General features: G+C 35.2%; 1 protein-coding gene across 20 annotated transcripts in view; it reads right to left on the minus strand.

Moving 5' to 3' along the window:
* Positions 1-12458, minus strand: part of RGS22 (regulator of G protein signaling 22) — a 131911-nt gene that overhangs the window by 26321 nt on the left and 93132 nt on the right. For 11 of the 20 annotated variants that reach the window (XM_077846755.1, XM_077846757.1, XM_077846756.1 and 8 more), the window contains 6 exons: positions 11903-12097; positions 9019-9111; positions 6419-6591; positions 5203-5365; positions 2871-3029; positions 77-145 (listed from right to left, as the gene is read on the minus strand). In XM_077846755.1, coding sequence (XP_077702881.1) covers positions 77-145; positions 2871-3029; positions 5203-5365; positions 6419-6591; positions 9019-9111; positions 11903-12097 — 852 coding nt within the window. The remainder of the gene's footprint in view (positions 1-76; positions 146-2870; positions 3030-5202; positions 5366-6418; positions 6592-9018; positions 9112-11902; positions 12098-12458) is intronic. The other 9 variants (XM_077846767.1, XM_077846760.1, XM_077846752.1 and 6 more) reach the window with 6 other exon arrangements.

Genomic DNA, 12458 nt, shown 5'->3' on the forward strand with positions numbered 1-12458 from the left:
AACAAGTAGGGGAGGAAAAATAATACTTTGACAGAGTGGAAGTTGCAAGAGGAAGAATATAACAAACACTACTTGCCTTCCAAACCCCGATTTTCCTCTCATGCTTCTGTAATAAGAGCTCTTCAGCTATGTCTCTCATCTGTATCTAAAAGCAAAACCAATAACTTTATCCCAATTATTCGAATGTCTACATTTTTGACATCATTTACTAACTTAATAGCTTTTTTTTTCCAAAAAGATTTATTTGTTTTATAAAGAGAGAGTGAGCATGAGTCAGGTGAGGGGCAAAGAGAGAGAGAGAGAATCCCAAGCAAACTCTATGCAGACCACAGAGCCCGACATGGGGCTCGACTCCACGACCCTGAGATCATGACCTGAGCTGACACCAAGAGTTGGTCGCTCAATCAATTGCACCAGCCAGGTGCCCCTAATTTCATAGTTTTTAAAAATGAGGTAAAAGGGCAGCCCTGGTGCAGCCTGGGGTGTGACCCTGGAGACCCGGGATCGAGTCCCACGTCACGCTTCCTGTGTGGAGCCTGCTTCTCCCTCTGCCTCTCTCTCTGTGTCTCTATGAATAAATAAACAAAATCTTTATAAATAAATAAATAAATAAATAAATAAATAAATAAATAAATAAATAAAAATGAGGTAAAGGTCAGCATGGATAAGAGTACAGTTTAGGAGAAAAAGGATCAGAACTTAGAAATGGAAGCCCTTCCTAAGTGCCTGGGCAAGTCACTCAAATTCTCTGAACAGTTTTCCCATCTACAAAGTGAAGATAATAATACCTAAGTGTATTGTCCCAAATGTGGATAATAGTTTTACATTGGGTCACATGAAAATTGAAGCTGGAGAGATAATTAGGACTTCCCAGATTTCTGTGTCGCTTTCTAGCCACAAGTAATTTAAGAAGAGTACAAAAGTTATTCAACACAGGGAGGAGATACAGTAGATATTTTTTGAGGTTATTGCTTATTCACAATATTTTCCCTAGGCAACCATACCTGCCAGATGTGTGCTACGTGAATCTACCTCCCTGTCTACAGCAGGTAGATCGGGGCACTAACCTAGAGGGACCAGTATTGGATCACAGATGCTGCTTTTTGATAGTCACAACTGAGAAAGTATCCAGGACTTTTCGCTGGGTTTCAGGGCTGTCCCAGCCCTTGGCCTTTCTAGAGCTTGGGTGATAACTCTTCCCCTCAGTGTGTGAGATGTTACCGCACCATTCGGTCATAAATTCTCGCCTTTATCTTTTGTATTTGGCTTAAGATTGCCAGAATCAATTTACATCATCAGCCACCCAAAGAAGCCTAAGGTCAGGAAATGGCTATAAGTCACAATAAAGTTGTTGTGGTAAACATAGCAAGAAAATGTGGTAAATAATATTAATAAGCCAAAGCCTGAAGAAAGGAAATGAGGAAATGTGAGTTGCTGCAAAAGCTTATTTCCAGGAACTTTTGCCTAAAACAAGTCAGCTCTTCTTCCTACCATAAATTCTATTTTCACAGCTTTATTGTGTTTTCCATAACGTAAGGTGCCCAGAAGACTAGGGATCTTTCCACACAAGTAAGACTCCAAGTGTCTGATTAACTGAATGCAGAGGGCAGGTTGTTTAGATTCTTCCTGACTGACACTAACAGCATGTGCTTTGCATACTAAAGTCCAAAATTATACCATCTGCCCCTGGTGAAATATTTGATCAGGTTTGCCTGTTTTAGGTGTGATAATAACATTTTGAGTTACTGAAGTAACACCTGCTTTTTATAAAGAACAAGCAAAGCAACAAGCAAACAAAAATAAAAGAACACATCCCACTTCACAAAGTAAAAAGTAAAAATCCTTCTTACTCCCCAGGCGGCAGAACCTTTTAGACTTTTTTCACAAACACAAATATAGATAGATGGTAAAAGAAATACATAAGTAGATATAAAGATTTAAGAACATGTAATGGGGATCCCTGGGTGGCACAGCGGTTTGGCGCCTGCCTTTGGCCCAGGGCGCGGTCCTGGATATCCGGGATCGAATCCCACGTCAGGCTCCCGGTGCATGGAGCCTGCTTCTCCCTCTGCCTGTGTCTCTGCCTCTCTCTCTCTCTCACTGTGTGCCTATCATAAATAAAGTTAAAAAAAATTTTTAAAAAAAGAACATGTAATGGGATTACCTCTTCTGTATATTGTTCTGCATCCTACTTGTTTCACTCAAGGAATACTGTCTTTCATACATTAGTACATGTGGAAATCTCATTTTTATATTTTAATCTCATTTTATAACCCCATTTTATATGGAAATCTTCATAGTACAGAATTATAAATCATTTAACTATTCTCCATTGTACACCCTTGCCCGTTTATGAGGACTTAATAACAATATAAAAAATAACAACTACATTAATAAGCAATATTTGAACATTGGCCATGTGCCAGGTGCCATGCTAAGAAACTAAGCATACATTATTTCATCTTTACAACTATCTTATGAAGCAATTACTCTTATTAACCCCAGTTATTTTTCAAATGAGGAAAGGTTATAAAACTTGAAGTTGTAGCAGAGCCTAGCTGGCTCAGTCAGAAGAGTGTGTGACTGTTAATCTTGGGGTCATGAATCAGAGCCCCATGCTGGGTGCAGAGATTGCTTAAAGTTAAAAAAAAAATTAAAATAAATAAATATACCTAAAAAAAAAAAAAAAAAAAAACCTTGAAGTTGTACAAGTAACATGTGGCAGGGTTGAGGCAAAACTTTGGGAAGGCTGACTCCATGCTCTTAACTACTGTGCCATAGAAGTGCAACGGCTAGGTCAATGGGTACACATATGTGATGTTTTAGGAGGTACTGTCGATTGCTATTCAAAGATTACATAACTAATATACCTTTATCTTTTGACGTGCTACAAACTGTTCGCTTGCAAGAAACAATGGCAACCACACATTTTCTAGCTTATTGAGAACATGCTTCTGAACTTCAATTAGAACAGGTGCATCAAGCTGCTCATGGAGCATCTGTCCCCAGCCACCACTTAAATTCATTATCTAAGAAAATAAAAATGAAACAGAAACTGAAAACTTCTGTTTTAGTGAAGAAACACTAACAGTCATTATTAATTTATCCAATTCACCCCCAAACCATGTGCCAAGCATGCTCGAGGTAACACAATTTTCATTTTCTGAAAGCTATCTCCTGACTATATGTGTATAGGAAAGATACAGAACTCCCCTAACATCAAACAGACAATTGTGGTTTATGTGATGGTTGTTTTAGATGTATGATTTTGCTTGTGATATATTTCAGAGAACCCAGGAGTGGGATTTTCATCTTGTGTGTTCACAAGCAATGCCATGTTTTCTCCATGGCCTCAGCATCTTCAACTATGGAATGAAGGTGATTACTAGTCTGTGATTTTTCTAAGCACTCTTCCAGGTCTAATATTCTACAAATCTGTGATTCTGGTCAGATTGACTAGTTTAAGGTAGCATTTTCTTTTGTGTATGAGGAAAATGGGGCACAAATTAGGAGACAACCTTGAATCACATATTTTAAATACACTGTGGGGGGAGATGGTGAGATGATGGTGGTGCTAGCAATGCAGGGCTGCCCCAACAACTTCAAAGAAGAAAACAGAAGCAGCAGGAAGTAGAGAATGACCAGGTTATACAGACAACAGTCTCTGATCTGTACAAGTGGCACCTTTTACGAAACACAATTTCTCTGCGGCCCAGATCTTCCTTTTGTGTAAGTATTGGCTTCAACAACCTATGAATGGCTATTTCCTCCTCTAAATCATTCTGTTCTCTACGTGTTTCTGCGTATACACCACTTGAAACTTCTGGACCTCTCACTGGAGAAATTACCTTCTTCTTAATTCCCCTTTGATTAATAAAAGCAATCAAATCCTACTAATAAAATAATTGTTTTACGTCAAAACAAAAGAGAAGCCCTCTTAGCCATCTGTTAATAACGCTGATTTTTTTATATAAAAAAAAAGAAGAAAAAAGAAAAAAGAGAAGAGGCTGCTTGGCTAAGCAGAGAAAAGCCTGTTCACCCAACTGAATTTAGAACTAGCAAAATCAATACAGAACATAATGTGATAATGGATATCCTTAAATATAAAAACGTAAACAAAAATAAAAGTAAAGCCAGAGAGGAGGAAGAAAGGTCATTGGGGAAACTCTTCTGTAGTAAACACAATCATTTGCTATGACAGCAATGGATAACTTTTCCACTGAGAATTTTTTTAAATTCTCAGCATGTTCCACTATGGAGGGTTCACACAGTAGCATTAGATACCATGAAACCTCATACAATGTAGCCCAAGCCAAACAAAAAACAAATGCCTCCCATGAGTTTATTTCATACTTGTGCTTATTGAGATACCCAACACTTTTGCTAATACATCCCAGATTTGTATCTCAGGGAACAAAATGGCAAGGCATTTTGTCAAGATTGCTTAATTTCAGAATTCCTTCTCCTTCTTATTCCCAAAACCTTTTGCTTATTTTACTCCTGGAAGATCTAGCTTTTTAATTTGGTATGCTCTACTGATGAACATTTCTGAATTTTTCTTTAATTTACTGAATTTAGTATTAATCTGAGATTTGTCTTTAAAAATGTACACCATTAGGATATGCATCCTTTTAAACTACTAAAATAAAGATATCAAACATTACACATTTGATTTCCAGGTAGTAAGTGGTACTAGCAAACTTCAAGTTAATTATAACACTTAATTCTTTTATTTCAAAAGCATAAAACTGAGCAATATTTCATGTGATCCGAGTGTTACATGAATGCTCAGTCCCACTGCCGAATCCCAAACTGACCTTTTTGCCATAAATAATGACACCATATGGTATAATAATGACATATAGTAATAATGATGACAATAATAATATAGTAAATAATGACATTATATGTCACGGGCACTTATATTTGCTGGGTGAATGGATGATTAGATGAATAAAAGCTATTTTTATTGTATAAATTACTTTTTTAAATAACTGTTTTTATAGTACAGTTGGTATGAATTTTAAAGGCATTTAATTTGTAGATACTTTAAAACTTTTTAAAAAAGATATCCAAAGTGTCTAACATTATAAACCATAAAAGCAAAAGCAAAAAAAAAAAAAGAATTTCAATTGTTGGCAAAAAGAAATAAATAACTGGTTTTCAAATTTCAATAAAGAAAGTATGTTTACATATTGATACCTGGTCCTGCTGATATTGAGAAGCTGGACTTTGGGGGCCAAAGAAATATTTTTTATTAAGGTATTTGTTTTTAATATATATAGATTTTGCTTCCCTCTGCTTTCGGTCTCCATAAATGATTCTTCGGAACTGTTCAATGTCTGTCCAGCACATAAGGTCCAAACTAAAATGAAAACAAAAACTAAGTACAGTCCTCCTTACTTTTTTTCTCTCAATTCTACTAACCACCAAACAAGTTGCTGTCTTGACTAGTTAACAGAACTGATTAGATCATGAAACTAATGAGTTCAATAATATGTCTCATCTTGGCTAAATATATGAATATACTCAGGAGTACTGGGATCAGACAAGAATCTATCACTGTTATTGGTAGGGTCTTAGAGTTCCTGTTGGCAAACTGAATTTAAATAAAAAAATCTTTTTAAATAATAATAATAATAAAGTAAATAAATAAAACTAGGAGTTCCTCCATTAATAATGGACTCGTATTGTTGATATCAAACCTGGGAAAATTTCCATCTACTGCATGTCTATTTGGCAACATGCTAAATTTAGAACAATTATCATCAATAATAAGGGAAACTATATATGTGAAATTTGGCTCCCAGGTCTAAAACTTTTCTGTTAACTTAGGAGAAAATTATCGGAAAAAATATGATCGATATTTCAGTTTATGTTAGATAAATATAAGGTTCCAAGATTCTGTGTAAAGCTACAATGTTTCATTTATGTATTAGCTAATAAAAATTACAAAGTATTAAAAAAATTACAAAGTAGTATAGTAATAATTTCAATAGCTTAGAAAAATATAAAGGAGATACTTTTCAGAGGTGCTAATTAAAGCACATGTGGAGAAAAATGAAAACAAAAGAAACAGCAGAAAAGCAAAAGAATAAAACATGCTGATGTTTTAATTTAACCAATGCTAAAACTATTAACAAATCTTGTTTGACTACTTAAAATACCATTTGGGAAGTTATTATTATCAAAATGCACTCCCCAATGAAAAGTTACCCATACAGATTTCAGATAGGTATGCTCATTACTTTTTACTGTCATGGGTGAAATCTAGCACCAAATCACTTTCATACTATCTTCAAACAAAGTAAGTAGCTTAAAAAAAAAAAACTTAGAAAAATGATGCTTTAAGAGAAATACATTTAATTTTAATTTTTTTTTTTTTAGAAATACATTTTAAAATGGTTATGTTCCCTACCTTGAAGAATGAGCCTCAAGAAACTGACGGAAATGTTCAAACTCCAGTTTGTTGTTAAGCAGGTCATTAAAATTAAAGTGCCTATATTCTTCAGGAACATTACTCCAGTATTCTGTTTTTTTAGAGACCTCAGGAAGCCGTGAAATACCGGTTCCAATTTCACAAGTAGTGTCCTAGTGAAATAATACTTTTGATAAAAAAATCTCTTAAGCAAATTAAGGGTACCTGGGTGGCTCAGTCAGTTGGGTGTCTGCCTTTGGTTGAGGTCATGATCTTTGGGTTCTGGAATCGAGCTCTGAGTTGGGCTTCCTGTTTATCAAGGACTCTGCTTCTCCCTCTGCCACTGTCCCCATTTGTGTTCTCTCTTGCTCTTTCCCTCCCTCCTTCTCAAATAAATAAGTAAAATTGTAAAAAAATAAAAATAAAAAAATACAAGAGTGAAAGTGTCAATTCTATTTAAAGAAAAAAAATTCAGGGACGCCTGAGTGGCTCAGTGGTTGAGTGTCTGCCTTCCGCTCAGAGCATGATCCTGGGGTCCTGGGATCGAGTCCAACATCAGGCTCCCTGCAAGGAGCCTGCTTCTCTGAACTTTGCTTATGTATGTCTCTGCCTCTTTCTGTGTGTCTCTTGTGAATAAATAAATAAAATCTTTACCAGAAAAAATAAAAAATAAAAAAAGAAGAAAAAATTCAGCAAATTATTTTCCAAATTTAAAAAGAGAAACAAATAAAAATGATTAGGCCAACATCATCTAACAATGCTAGGTAGAAGTAAGTAAAGAATTTAGAATCTAGAATCTGGCTCTAATTCCTATCAAACTCTGTTCTGTTCCTTGCTGTTCCATTCCCTTCTGTTCAGGAACATTCAATAAACATTTACTATATATTTGCTTATAAAATATTTTATTTTTGTTAGTATGGGAGTAATACATCTTTTATAATAAGAAAACAAAAAGCATACATCTTACTACCCCATTCAGAGATACCACAGCTAACATTTTTAAATACAAATATTTTAGTCTTTTTTGCACACACACGTAGTTTATTAAAAACTAAGACAGGACTGTACAACTATGTATGATTTTGTAACTTGGTTCTTTTTCTTAATGTATTATGAACATAAAATGTTTTTTATTTATAATAATTTTGAAAGTTATAGAGTAACAAAATACTTTTCTAATAATACATTTTTAAAATGTAACCTTCTTTGTATAAGAGTTAATTTTTAGGCATTTTAAAGACATTATGTTTTGCAGTTTACAAGCTCTATATAAGGGCAGAGCTTATTTTTTAAAAACCTTTCCTCTCTTTATGGAATTCCTTATATAATTAATTCATCCATCTATTTGTTTTTGAAAAGCACCAGACCATAAGAGAAAACTACCAATATTTTAAAAATCAATTTCCAATAAGGAGAAGGATTATGGGAAGTATTATACATTTTTGTTCATAAAGTTTAAAATGCAACTTAAAATACAACTAAAATGCCACATTTCAGTTCATAAGGTTTAAAATACAAACTTAAAATACAATGTTGTAAACATTTTCATTCATTAAGGTTTTAAAATACAACAAAATGCCTTTTTGGATTTTTATGTAACCTTTCCAAGATTTTAATCAGTAATTTCTCAAATACAGAATTTGTGTTAAAAAGGCAACTATCATGAAGGTTACACTTAAAAAACAATTTTACTGTTTATGTAAAATTTTATCATAAAAGAGCAAAAATTTCAGATAGGCACAAAAGAGAAAGTAAAAAGATCACCTGAAAAAAAAATATGTATCACCTGAAACCTTACCACTTGGAGCTGATTGTCTTTATTTTGGTGAACATCTTTCCAGATATCTCTTTTTGCATGTATATATACACGTAGAATTATGTATATAATTTTACATAAATAGGATTATATGATCCCAGTGTTTTTTGTTCCCTACATTTTTTATATGTTAACATGTCTTGGGCATTTTCCATGTTGATAAATATGAATATGAACTGTCACTTTTATGTACATACACACTTTTAATTTTATGGCTTTTGGGATCTATCATGCTTTATGTAGCTAATCCAAAAGTTGCAGATTTATAAATCAAAATAACACTTTAATATCTTGGTCAATCCTATGATCTTTTTACTGACTCCTCCAAATCCTATTCATATTTTTTCCCTTTATTGTTTTGCCTACTGCTGTCACACAACAGTTTCTTTTCTGTTTGGAAAACTCAATTTAACTCTTTTTGTGAACTGACAACAAATCGAGCTGCTGCCATACAGAAAATAACCAGAAATGTTCAAAGGAATACTTTAGCTTGAGGGCTTTTAACTAAAGAATGCACGTAGCTGGGCTCCCTACACTATTTCATCTGCTTCCTTCTGGCTTTGTCATTAGATGTGTCAGTGGAAAGCGGTACCTGTCAAAGGCAGCATAATAAGCAAAAAAAAAAAATAGCAGAAAAATGAAACAGTCTGTCCCCTATTTTATCAGTCCATGATCTCCTCAATATATAAATCCCCTCTCCTGGCCCCTGCTTCCTGCCAATATATACAGTGGTAATCCCCTCCAGGATAAAAAGTTTGTTTTTAGAAGTAGAGAGCTGTCTTACCTCAGCTTTCTTGGAAAAGGTCTCTTTATGCAAAGCCTGTAGCTTTCTGAAGTATGTGGAGTCTAGCTGTCGAGTGTCTTCCACCAGCTCCACCTAATAAAATAATAATAAAGCTCGTAACATCAATAGAATGTGCATTATGAAAAAGTGGGGAAAATGCACAATTTGCCAATAACAGTGGGCTCAAAAATGAATGCACTTGCCAATAAAGTTAAATTGGTTCGGAGGCAAAAGTGGGAAGACCAACATAAAAAAATTAACTACAGCGAATTCAGACTTCCCATGCATGCGATATAATATTTCTACATAATGATACAGTGACACCAGAGACCATCCCTCCTTTGTGGACACCCCACATGAACTAACAATGCACCCATGTCAGGTCACATTTGCATTTTCTATTTCTATTTCTATGTTCTATAACAGGATAATAGTCATGAAGGCGGGCATTCCTAGCTTTAGGAACAAAATAATCCACAGTAGAAGAAGAAATGACCACACTCCATTGTTATTAATCTGTAGGCTAAGGTTTTGTTGCTGTAGCAAGAGAGGAGAGTGTCATTCATCAGGTTAACCTCACAGCTGGTCTCAGCCTGCAGAGTAGGTATTGCACTGTATTAATCAGTCAGGAGAACAAGTTCATTCTCCATTTCTTTATTCCATGGAAAATCAGTTTGGCAGACTGACAACTTTCTACATTTAATGGCTAGCTTTGGTAGTCTCTTTCTTTCATTATTCTTTTTGGGAAAGAGTCTATATAACCCAGTCAACTGGACTTTTAGAGAAGTTGTCTCGGCTGAATTTAAGGATGCTTCTAGTTTCTTATTTAAAAAGAGTGTAGGTATGCTTGGATGGCTCAGCCGTTGACTGTCTGCCTTCGGCCGAGGTCATGATCCTGGGGTACCGGGATCGAGTCCCAAATTGGGCTCCCTGCATGGAGCCTGTTTCTCCCTCTGCCTATGTCTCTGCCTCTCTCTCTCTCTCTCTCTCTCTCTGCCTCTCATGAATAAATAAATAAAAATTTTTAAAAAGAGTATATAACTTTCCCATACATTTTTTTAAGAATCATCACCAATGCCAAAACTTTTTGTCAGTTATAATTCTAAGTCTTTTTTTAAACATCCTATCTCAAGTCCATTTTCCTCTTCTGCCATACATTGCATTTAAATAATGACTGGGACCCTTTTGCACTGTTGGTGGGAATGCAAACTGGTGCGGCCATTCTGGAAAAGTGTGGAGGTTCCTCAAAGAGTTAAAAATAGAGCTACCCTGTAATCCAGCAAGTGCACTACTGGGGTTTTACCCCAAAGATACAGATGCAGTGAAACGCCAGGACACCTGCACCCCACTGTTCATAGCAGCAATGTCCACAAAGCCAAACTGTGGAAGGAGCCTCGGTGTCCATCAACAGATGAATGGATAAAGAAGATGTGGTCTATGTATACAATGGAATATTACTCAGCCATCAGAAAGGACAAATACCCACCATTTGCTTTGACGTGGATAGAACTGAAGGGTATTATGCTGAGTGAAGTAAGTCAATCGGAGGAGGACAATCATCATCATATGGTTTGACTCAGATGTAGAATATTAGAAATAGTGAAAGGGATTATAAGGGAAAGGAGGGAAACTGAGTGGGAAAAATCAGAGAGGGAAACAAACCATGAGATACTCTTAACCCTGGGAAATGAACAAAGGGTAGTGGAAGGGGAGGTGGGTGGGGAGATGGGGTAAATAAATGGGAGATGGGCACTGAGGAGGGCACTTGATGGGATGAGCACTGGGTGTTATACTATATGTTGGCAAATCAAACTTCAATTAAAAAATTAAATTTAAATAATGACTGGGGGAGGTTTTTTTTTAATTTTATACAATAGCCTAACTTTTCTAGTGTAATAGAAGTATTTTTGTAGTAGAAAAGATATAATGCTACTTTTTCAGGATAAAGAGAAATCAGGAAGGAAACTTTTAATTTTGATCACTGAATTCAGTGAGCTATAAGAGTCACAATCCAATAAGGTAATTCTATCTGGGGTGTTGTAGTATGAATTATATCTTAATTTACCCAAAATATTCTTTCTGGTAGAAGGCATGACTAAGAAGTTGTTGAGGAGATAAGAACAAAGAATAGCAATATGAAAACAGCAGAGTTCCATTGGAAGTGACCTCATTACAGGATATATGTATTAACTTTATATACAAAATGCCCATGAATGGTTCTAATCTGTGATGCAGAATTAGTATTTAAAGAAATCTCCTCCACAAATTAATAAGAACAGTGAAAATATTCAAGAATGGAGACTTAAAATGACTTAAAATGACCTCTTTTGGAATTAAAAAAGATGTGTTGAAACTTTAATCCAATCAAGCAGTCTGACCTGAGGAACATCTGGGGGTGCCTTAAAATAGCAGCACTGAAGTCAGAGAAAAAGTTTCCCACAATACATATGAAACATTTCTATTTTCCAGAAGTGTAATATTTACCATAACACATCTAGTATTAAATCAAGTGGGCTTTTTCCATTAATCAGAATTAAGGCCACTGCTGAGAAATGGCAAGAAGGGACAAAGCTAGTACATTACCATGGCATATTTTGGTGGTTCACAGGAAACCAAAACTCAGATTTCTCTCTGCCGAGAGAAATATTTGTACAGAGAACGAAAAATGACAAAGATTTTAGAGAAACAAACAATAGAGAAACTGGCAAAAAATGAAGTTAGTAACTACTTTCCTTGCTCCAATTTTGAGCCTGCCAAATCTTAACTCTGAGCCCCTGGCCCCTAGGAGACCTTTAATTTTTCTCTTGTGAGTTAATAATGCTGTTTATCACCAGTTTTGTAGTAAACTTGAATGGTCACACACCATTTCTGAGTGCCACAATACCTTTCCAAAAGCAACTTGGTCTAATTTTACCATCTTTGTCCACGGCTCAAGGAGGAGGAGAAGGATATATTCTTCTGCTGTGTCAAAAAGGTCTTCAAATGGTGGCTGTATTTTCATATAAATTTCTTTTTTCTTTTCCTGTTGGAGTCCGATGTCAAGAGTAGCCGAAGGAGCAATGTATGTGGCAAAAAGATACTAACAGAGAAGGGGGGAGACAGAAAGGAGAGGATGTTGGGAGAAACCATAATTGTTAGTGGGTTCCTCAGTAAAGGCATTTTAAAAAGGTTAAGAGAAGGAAACAAGCTCAAGTGATTTTTTTTTTCTTGAAAAGATGCATAAAAACTACTCAAGTCAAAGCAGTGTGTTTATTCAAAAGGCTTCTCTTTCCTTTTCCTATTTCTTCATCGGTACTTAGTTAACTTGCCAGTGGGTCTTACACACAAGAGTCTATCATTTGGATATTCAAGTTTTTATCAGATTACTTCTATGTATAATTATAATGGATTCCAGGTTATAGGTTTCCTTTTCCCCTTATGTTCACGATATTTCTAACACA

This window comes from Canis aureus, chromosome 14 (assembly GCF_053574225.1).
Source record: "Canis aureus isolate CA01 chromosome 14, VMU_Caureus_v.1.0, whole genome shotgun sequence".
Taxonomy (NCBI): Eukaryota; Metazoa; Chordata; class Mammalia; order Carnivora; family Canidae; genus Canis; species Canis aureus.